At 36.6% G+C, this 10,480-nt stretch overlaps 1 protein-coding gene across 2 annotated transcripts in view; it reads right to left on the bottom strand.

Annotated features, from left to right (window-relative positions):
• Positions 1-2,347: 2,347 nt before the first annotated feature.
• The window catches only part of GK5 (glycerol kinase 5), a 76,356-nt gene continuing 68,223 nt past the window's right edge, over positions 2,348-10,480 (bottom strand). For both annotated transcript variants that reach the window (XM_033402780.2, XM_004278220.3), the window contains exon 16: positions 2,348-7,482. In XM_033402780.2, the coding sequence (XP_033258671.1) occupies positions 7,334-7,482 (149 nt within the window). In that variant the 3' untranslated portion in view covers positions 2,348-7,333. The remainder of the gene's footprint in view (positions 7,483-10,480) is intronic.

Raw genomic sequence — 10,480 nt, 5'->3', positions numbered from 1 at the left:
CTAATGAGAACCTACTGTATAGCACAGGGAACTCTATTCAGTACTCTGCAATGACCTATATGGGAATAGAATCTAAAAAAGAGTGGATATATTTATATGTATCAATGATTCACTTTGCTGTACAGCATAAACTAACACAACATTGTAAAGCAACTATACTCCAACAAAAATTAAAAAAAAAAAGTATTTCCTCACAAGATACTTAACTACAAAGGGGAAAATAGTACTTTTATGATGGGAAAACCTGGCAGGCACCCCTTTAATCAAAGGATCAAGGTTAACAACAATAATAAGACATACTGATGTCTTCCTGATAGACTGCACTAAGGCCACGGACATCACTTCTGCAGGATTCTAACAAAAATTCAGAACTTTAACCTAATCGCAAGAAAATATCAGGCCCACCCAAATTGAGGGACATTCTATAAAATAACTGCCAATCTTCTTAAAAAATGTTAAGGTCATGAAAGAAAGACAGACTAGGGAACTATCACAGATTGGAGGAGAGTAAGAAGACATGAAACTTAAATGCAACGTGGGATCCTGGATTGAATTCTGGACCAGAAAAAGGACAAGAGTTGGAAAACTGACAAAATTCAAGTAAGGCCTGTGGATTAGTTTATACTACTGTATTACTGTGAATTTCCCATGTTGAGTAGTTATATTATGGTTATGTAAGTGACATGTTAATTAGGAGAAGCTGGGGGAAAGAACTCTATGTACTACTTTTACAACTTCTCTTTAAGTCTAAAATTATTTCAAAATAGAAAGCCAAAAAGCTAAATATTGGAAATCAACTATATTTCAATTAAAAAAAACCTAAATCCTGGTGGATCTTATTAAAACACAGATTCTGTTTCAGTACACCTGGAATGAAGCCTGAAGTTCTGCTCTTCTGAAAAGCACTCTGGTAACACGGAGGCTACTGGTCCCAACAACATATCTGAGTAGCAAGACTTGCTCCCTCCTGTTGTATTAAGGTGAAACTGACACTCAATGAACTATGCATAAAGTGAGTAACTTGATGAGTTTTGACATATGTATATACCATGAAACTATTCCCACAATCAAGATAATGAATTTATGGTTGGCAGGCAATTCTACACGGCTTTCTTGTTTCTGCTTGTCTGGTAAGCAGAGGTACTGGGGCCTCTGTTGTAAAATAGAGATAGTGTCTCCCTCCAGAGTAGAGGGCAGTTTTGTTTCCGGTCCAATATAATAAAAATTATTTCCTCTGGAGCAAGCATCGGGCACACTTGCTTGCAGCCCATTACAAAAGACTCAAGTTTCCTAAGCTCGAGATCGCTCAGCTGTACTGCAAACCCACTGTGTGCACAGCATCAACCCAGACAGTCCACACAGGAGTTAAGAGGCAAAGGAAGCCAATGCAAATATGAAGATTATGATGTTTGCTATGTCATGAGTAATAAAGTCTTTAGTCTCTGACCCAGGAGTCTCATATCTGCTGCCAGTATCCATGGAGCTGTGGGAGGCTAACTCGTTAGCTTCCAAGTACAGAAAAACTTCAAACTCTTCTCAGTTCTTGACAGAGTTTGGTGATGAAACTGGGATGCTGACAGAGACAGGACCTTCTGGGAGAGACAGGACAACCCTGTGAGCTGGGTTAAAGAATATGAGAATTCCCTGGGATCTGGTGGCTAATAACCTTGCCCAAGTGGTGGGGAAGAGGGAGAGGTAATTTAGTAAATCTAAGGTATTTGCCTTACAATCTCCACATCCTAGTGGGTTGTTTCTAAATAGCAAAGAATCCACTATTAGTCCCTATCACCCTCATTTATTTTTTTCCTACAATTTCTTTTACAGAGCCAGATTCTTTATATATATATATATATATATATATATATATATATAAAACACATATATATACATATATACACACAGATATATATATATATGTATATTTTTGGCCGTGCTGCACGGCTTGCGGGATCTTAGTTCCCCGATCAGGGATCGAACCCGGGCCCTTGGCAGTGAAAGCACGGAGTCCTAACCAGTGGCCTGCCAGCGAATTCCCTAAAAATAATTTTATAATATTTAATACAATTTATAGTCACATACATTTCAGAAAAGTCAGCTCCACATACCTGCCCCTTCCTGTCCTCCTCATTAGACTAATATGACTTTGAACAACAATAAAATCAAAACCATACCCCTTTCTTTCTTCAAATAATTGAATGTTTAGTATCCTTCAAAATCCCTACTACAGAATGAACCATGGGCTCCCCTTCGGTCAGGGAATGGAATCCAGATTGTCCGACTGAATCCTCTGCCATCATCATCGGGATGTCGCTATTTATGGGTGCGGATGTGAAGCAACGAAGAGAGAAACACTAAAAAAAAATGGCTTTAATACACAGTATGTACAGATCACTCACTGTTGCGTTATAATTTCCCAAATACCTTTAATGATAATTTTCATAATGGATTTTAACAGCTGCTAGGTTAATTCCATCACATTAGCATTTGAAAGTATGTTTCTTCCAGTTATTTAAAATGTTTCTAAACATTTAAATATACAGTATATTTTCACAATAGATTGTACCATCTTTTTTCCACTACAAAGAATTAACTCTCATCTCTAGTAATTTCCTCTGTGCAAGAATGCAGACTATAGAATAAGCCTAAACAGGATCTAAAGAGGCAGGGTTACAGAAAACCTTTCTTCTCTAACCATATTAAGCCTCATTTTTTTCTTCTTCCAGTTAAAAGGGAAACACAAGCCCAAATTTATCTTGAGTCACAACCGAAGTTAACATATGCTTATTTCTCTGTGACGTTCTTAATGCGCAGAAACCAAAACAAGAAATGGTATTAAATAAGAATTTCCAGGTAAAATTTAAAAATAAATCCAAAAGTTAAAGTAGACAAAAGGTAACGGGAAAATTCCCATACACATGAAAAAGATTCCTTTTATTCTGCATCCTTGATTTTATCTATAGATTTTTAACAATGATTTATGATGTTCTCAATGACCATTTAATAAAACTATGAAATTCATAAAGAACATGAGAGAAATAAAATTATAAATTTACTGATGCATACAAATTGGAATCTATATTAACTGTCTTGCACAAATAGGAAAATTTTGAATTAATTTTCCACAAAATCATTCTGAAATATTTACACAAATCAGCTTATTTTAAATAAAAAATATTTTTAGGATTATGATACCTATGTACAAAACATGTATTTGTACACTTTACTTAACATTCTAAGTAAAAGTGTCTTTGAAACTTTTTTGCTATTATACAGTGTTAGTACCACACTACATAATAAGTATGTAAGAAATACAAGAGCTCTTCTGCTCAGTACATTACAAAGTCATGTTCAAATGCTATATACATTTTGCCCAGAAGGATTTGAAAATGCTACTTAATGACTTCTTAAGTCACTGGACTGATTTTTTTTTTAAGTTTTTAAAAAGGATATTCCTTTAAGGATATGGCTCCTTTAGCAAACAACCCAATTAGCAAATGGACAAAAGATACGGACAGACATTTCACTAGAGGATAAACAGATCGCAAAAGAGCACACGAAAAGATGTTCAACATCATTATTAACTAGGGAAATGCAAATTCAATCCACAATGAGAAAACCACACACTTATCACAGTGGACGATCGTGAAAAACGGTGACAACATCAAATGCTGGTGACAACGTGGAGAAAGTGGATCCCTCATACATTGCTGGTGGGAATGTAAAATGGTGCAGCTATTCTGCAAAACAGTTTGGCGGTTTCTTGTAAAGATACGGCTCATTTAAATTGGAAACCTTATCATTTATTTTCTACACAACATAGGTATCTATACAGACACATCCATTTTATTTTAATAAACCAAATGTAATGTAAAGTGGGGGGAAAGACAATGGAAATAGAATAACAGAGAATTTCTGAAACATCCGATTCTGCAGGTTCCTGCCTCTATCATTCCCATTCCCATGATCATTCCTGCATCCTTCTAGGGGCAAAGGTCCCATGGGAATATGGTGACAAAATAACCAGTGACTCACAGTAGATGCTGGTGCCAAAATACTTACAGCTATGAGGATCCCAAACTTTAAAAAACAATGTGATTCTTGACGGCCTATTTGACTTCTCTGGAGTTACCCCTTTAGGCTGGTTTGAACCAGATGACCTGGATTTGAGTATGCAAGATGAGGACTCTGGGACCAGATAGATCCAGGGTGTGTTTTGGGCTTTTAATTTTAATTGAGAAACATGATATAAATTTCCCTATCAAGAAACACATGTAACATCAAGGACAAAATGTATATGCAAAAAAAGTTGCACTTACAAACACAAAGTACAAATTCATCCCACAAATATGAAGGCACAGAGTTAAGTTCTGTGGAAGCAGACATGTTTTCTGCTTTCAGGGAACTTCTAGTTTGGTGGAGGCTTGCCCAGAGGCAGATAAAAGAGTAATCATCTCCTTTGTTCAGAGATGAAAAGGAAACAAAAAGGCAGATCAAATCAAAGATGATCTGGAGACTACATTAATCCCATACTGAAGTCATAAATTCACTCATTAAGACCACAGAGAATGCAGACATGGGGGTGAGGGTAGGTGGATAAAAACAGCAGAAGACAATTACAGCATGACATTTTTTCCCCACCTCATTAACCAGCAAAGCAGAAACGCTACTTATTTTAAGATACTACTACTTCTTTTTGCTAACAACTATTTCCTAAGGTAAAAATGAAGCAGAGAGAAAAGGAGTACGATAGACACACTACATTCACTGAGTCTTCAATTTTCTTCCAACAGTCTACATCACTGGTTCTCAACTGCGGGGGTGATTTTGTCTCCCAGGGGACATTTAGCAATGTTTGGAGACATTTTGCCATCATTAAGTAGATGGATGCTAGTGGGTAAAGGTCAGGGATCTGGTAAACATCCTATAATACATAGCACCCAAAAACAAAGAATTATCTGTCCTCAAATGTCAATGATGCTGAGGTTGAGAAACCATGTCATGGTTGGATATAAAAAAATTTAAAAATCAGTAAGTCTATAGTATAAAAGCATTTAGTACCACTTTAGGAAGGATTGTACAGGAAGATTCTCCTTGATAAGATAGCTACAGATCTCCTAAAATTATCTGATAGACCCATAGTGAGGAAATAAAACATGCTGAGAAATATTAGCATAGAAATTTTTTTAACTTCAATTATTAGCATACGTATGAAAAATAAACTTGAAAGGACAATTTTTTGCTCAATTGATTCTGATAATCAGCACTTTCTACAACCACAAAAGCAAATGTGGTCATGTTTCTGATTTAGGTCAAATCTGACAAAAGATCTAGTAAACTGTGTTACTAAAAAAAAGGCCAGACATATTAAAAATAGAAGATTAACTTCTAAACTAATGGAAGAAAAAATTAGCCACTGATTTTTGAGGAGATGCTCAATTCCAGTAGAAAGATATTCAAAGTTATTTTTCCACATTATCTAAAAGATATTTCTCCTTTATTTTGTGGTTTCATGATGAGAAAGAACAATGTGGGAAATGAATGAAATAACAAATATTTATGTATTAATAATATCACAATTCAGTACACCCTAATACAAAAAGACAATTATTTCCTATGGACATCATACCCACTGAGGAGCAGACTCTATAAGAAATAGTAAAACAGAGTGGCTTTCATATGACTTTGATAAGAAAGCTTTTAATTGGCCACTAAGCTTTGTAAAAAAGGATGTGAATAACAGAAAGAATGAAACAAGTAAGATGTTATCTACATAAGGGGATCTGACTTATTACAGTAAACAAAACACCTTGACTTAACAAAAATATTTCCAAGTCTAATATCTATTACCTGTCTCTGAAATGGACGTACATGATAGTAACAGCAAACTTCCCTATAACAGTCACTTCTTTAATTACATTATTATTTAACAGTGAGTTCTATAACAGTAGGACTTTATGTGATATGATAAAGCCTGACCAAGAGGGAAATAAATACATTATTGCTGCAAATCTAAAAGGAACCTAGCCCCAAAACAGGGAGGGGCAAATAACATGAGAACATGTTGGAAGGTGGTCAACTTGCCTTAGGACAAGTTTACATCTGGCCTGAAGCTACTCACAACTCTTAGCTCTTACCTTACTCTACCTTGTTTCTATCAAGTGAGTTTGAAAATGTAGGACTCATGCTGTTCCTCTCTGTGGATCTCTGGCTCAGTGGCTGAGGGGCAGTCACTAGCTTGACTACACTCCCATCCCCTCTGTCAGCTACCTCACAGTACAAATCTCAGAGAGATGAGTAGATTGGACAAAAACAAGAAAGATACCTGGACAAGCAAAATACCCCAATGAAGGCAATTCTTAAGTCAGCAATAAATTAGGGCACTTTCTTCAAATTAAGCTCTGTCGACTAGGCACTTAATAAAAATAAAAGACGTTTACACCAGCATCTCAACAAGTAAGAAGGATAGAGAAGAGGAGAAGAAAGGCAAGATTTATATTTACTACGTGTATTTTGTAAAAAATGAGATTTTATATTTTACCCAGAAATTTTTGAAAGAATGCTATCTGAGAAGGAAAGTATTCTCCTATTCCTTGTGAATCAATACCCAATGAATCAATACCCTTTTTGGTTTTATTAACTAAAATGATTTTTTTCAGTGTTTTTCAATATATAAAGAAAGCTCAGATTTTGGTTAAACAAGGAAAAATTAAGGCAGTGTCTTTAAACCCAATAAGGGAAAGAATTGACTACCAAATGAGCCTATCTAAGAGAGACATATTGAGCTAACATTTGGATACAACACTGAACAATTATGGCTTTAAATAGAAAATATTAAAATTCAAATATCAAAATTCCACATTTTCTTGGTTATTCTTTCTTTTTAACTATATGGACTTCAAAGAGCCCACTTCATTTTAAAGAATTAAGGAAACACTTTTCACATCATTTTGGAACAAAACACGAACAGTCCTTGACCCGGAACTATTAACTCAGATAGTAAACAATTATGTTCATATTGGCCCAGTACAAACAGGAGGAGGACCCGTGACTGTCAAAACATGGTTGGAAATAGCTAGCGTCCTTTGGAATTTGCTACAAAACAGAAGATTTAAAAGTTCTGAGGTATTGTTGCCTTACAATCTTACCAAGGTTTAGAATTTTTTCAATGAGGAGTTTTGTTTTGTTTTCAAAAAAGCAGTGCTTTTTCTCTCCGGTTGCAGAGCTCAGCTCCAGTCTTCTCCTCTCATTCATGGTCGTATTGTTGTCCCTGAGCTTTGTCTCATCTGCACATCACAGCAACCAGCCATGCGTGGTTTCAGTCATTCCGTTAGTGCTATGTCTTGTTATACCAATTCATGGAGCGTTTCACTGCTTTGACCCAGTTTCCCATATTCTTTTCATATTCTTGCCATTTCTTCTGTGGCTTGAAAACTATTTCACTTTGCCTCAGTTTCTTTAGTTCCTCCTTGTCAGTCCAAAACCCTAGAGATGAAAAAATTTACTCTCAAGTTTTAAGGCACATAATGAGTCCGTAAAGTTTATCCACAAACCTATGTGAACTGGTGCACAGGTGAACAGTTATTACTTTAAAACACAGTTCAAACTATTTTGTTGCTTTGAGCTTGGTTAGATTGACTATCCCTGGGAATAAATACATCAGGATTTAAAAATCTTCTGGTTTCTAACTAGCAGCTTTATTTCTGTGGGGAAGGGCACCAGATCATTTCTAGAGCAACCACATCCTGCCATCATTTAATTTCATGACTAGCTCTTAAGAAAAAACAAAAAACAAAAAACCCAAGTAAGAAATAGTAGGGGCTTCCCTGGTGGCGCAGTGGTTGAGAATCTGCCTGCTAATGCAGGGGACACGGGTTCGAGCCCTGGTCTGGGAGGATCCCACATGCCGCGGAGCAGCTAGGCCCGTGAGCCACAACTACTGAGCCTGCGCGTCTGGAGCCTGTGCTCCGCAACAAGAGAGGCCGCGACAGTGAGAGGCCCGCGTACCGCGATGATGAGTGGCCCCCACTTGCCACAACTAGAGAAAGCCCTCGCACAGAAACGAAGATGCAACACAGCAAAAATTAATAAATTAATAAACTCCTACCCCAACATCTAAAAAAAAAAAATAAAAATAATATACTTTCTTTTTATACAATTAAAAAAAAACAATGATAGGGCTTCCCTGGTGGTGCAGTGGTTAAGAATCCGCCTGCCAATGCAGGGGACACGGGTTCGAGCCCTGGTCCAGGAAGATCCCACATGTCGTGGCTCAACTAAGCCTGTGAGCCACAGCTACTGAGCCCACATGCCACAACTAGTGAAGCCCGTGTGCCTAGAGCCCACGCGCCACAACAAGAGAAGCCATCGCAATGAGAAGCACGCACACTGCAATGAAGAGTAGCCCCCGCTCACCACAACTAGAGAAAGCCCGTGTGCAGCAACGAAGACCCAATGCAGCCAATAAATAAATAAATAAATTTATTTATTCAAAAAACCAAAGCAAAACAATGATAAATTAAGGTTTTTCTTTTTTTTTTGGCGACACTCTGCAACTTGTGCAGTATATTGGTTACCCGACCAGGGAATGAACCCGGTCCCACAGCAGTGAAAGCACAGAGTCCTAACCACTGGACCGCCAGGGAATCCCCCAAGTTAAGATTTTTGTCATAGATCTTGAGGTAAGAGGCAACTCCTCAGGATATGCATAAAATTCAAAGTTGGGGATTAATATAAAAAATAGTTTCTTTTTCAAACTATTGCATTTCATACAAGGCTTTTAAATTCCAGTTCAAGATAATCTTGTAGTTCTGGCATATATTGTTCTTTACAAAGAGGATCATTTATAATAAAAAGCAGCAAGAAAACATATTATAACTATGATCATACGTAGTCTGAAATGGTAGCGATCCCTTGTTAATAAACTTGGTACATCTCACTTACTCTGAAGTATTAACATGGTTGACAAGTCTTCAAGAAGTACATTTCTCTCTTACCAATAAAGCTGACACATAAAATTCTTTCTTCTAAAAGTTTCCATCAGGCCACATTCTATTTACAAAGTCAGTGTTTTAGACTGTCTATATTTAAAGATATTAATTATTTTATGGAAGTTATTAAAAGACTAAAAATAATCTTTATTAGTGTACTACAAGTAGATAAATCTAGTCATGAAAATAAGTATGTTCTTAAAATTCTTATTTCCAGAATTTATTATTTACACTTAATGGCATACATACTCTTAAAAGTCACTTTATTAAATGTGTATTGAACAGACCCAGTTTCTGGGTGAATTTTGAAAATACAGAGAATTTGCGTAGCCTTCATGTCTCATATTTCTTTTTTTTTTTTTTTATTTTTGCGGTACGCGGGCCTCTCACTGTTGTGGCCTCTCCCGTTGCGGAGCACAGGCTCCGGACGCACAGGCTCAGCAGCCATGGCTCACGGGCCCAGCCGCTCCGCAGTATGTGGGATCTTCCCGGACTAGGGCACGAACCCGTGTCCCCTGCATCGGCAGGTGGACTCAACCACTGCGCCACCAGGGAAGCCCCATGCCTCATATTTCTGAGAGAGAAGTAATCCAACCAGAAATTTCAGATTCTCTGAGGAGGTAAAACTGTTCCCTGTAGTTAGTGAAGTATCTTTGTACTGAAAAGTTTTGAAATTAAATACAGATAAAATGAAGTAGATACAACTCAAGCCACTCTATTATATGTAAGAATAACTTGCATGTGTCTGTTATTTAAAGTGTATTAAATGTTCAAGAGAATTTGACATATTTAGCTTTATAAGGTGATAAGTGTGGATCAATTTGATTAACTTTATAAACAATATTGGAATGCTTATGAGCATTTGGCTTACGGTAATGATAAGCTTAATTTATTCGTTTTTCAAGAGTTGTTTAAGTACTGGAGAAATTTCCTTGTTATAGTTCTAAGTTTGCTCAATTAGTCATGTGAAATTATTAAAAATAACATCAGCTATATTGTACTTAAGAGTTGAAATATACAAAGTAACAAATTTGTAAACGGGAATGACTATTAAAGGGGAAGTTATTTTCTTCAACTTGAATTAATCAAACACCAATCAATGAACAAATGAAAGTGATTGTTTCAATTTTATTCAAAGTTAACAGATTTTTAGTAGAATAAAGTATAAGGTGAACTTACCAAGATTTGATGCTTTTTGGGTCCATAACTTTAATTGCTAAATAACAGCCTAAACTTTTAAGTGTAAGATATCCTGTTTTGTACAAACACTCCTCCCTTCCATACAGGAACACAGGAAAACACTCCCAGTGTCCCAAGCGTCATCCTGCTCCTAAAGAGCCCTCTAATTGGCCTCCCCATGTCTGTTCTTTACTCCTCCCAACTAATTAGTGAAAACACTAATTGCCAAAGTGGTTTGTTCAAATATAGATCTAACCATGTCCTTCTGCTTAAAATTGTTCAGTGGCTCTCCAATGCATTCAAGATCAAGTCCA

This window comes from Orcinus orca, chromosome 5, assembly GCF_937001465.1.
Source record: "Orcinus orca chromosome 5, mOrcOrc1.1, whole genome shotgun sequence".
NCBI lineage: Eukaryota > Metazoa > Chordata > Mammalia > Artiodactyla > Delphinidae > Orcinus > Orcinus orca.
This window is presented reverse-complemented; position numbering and strand designations above follow the sequence as displayed.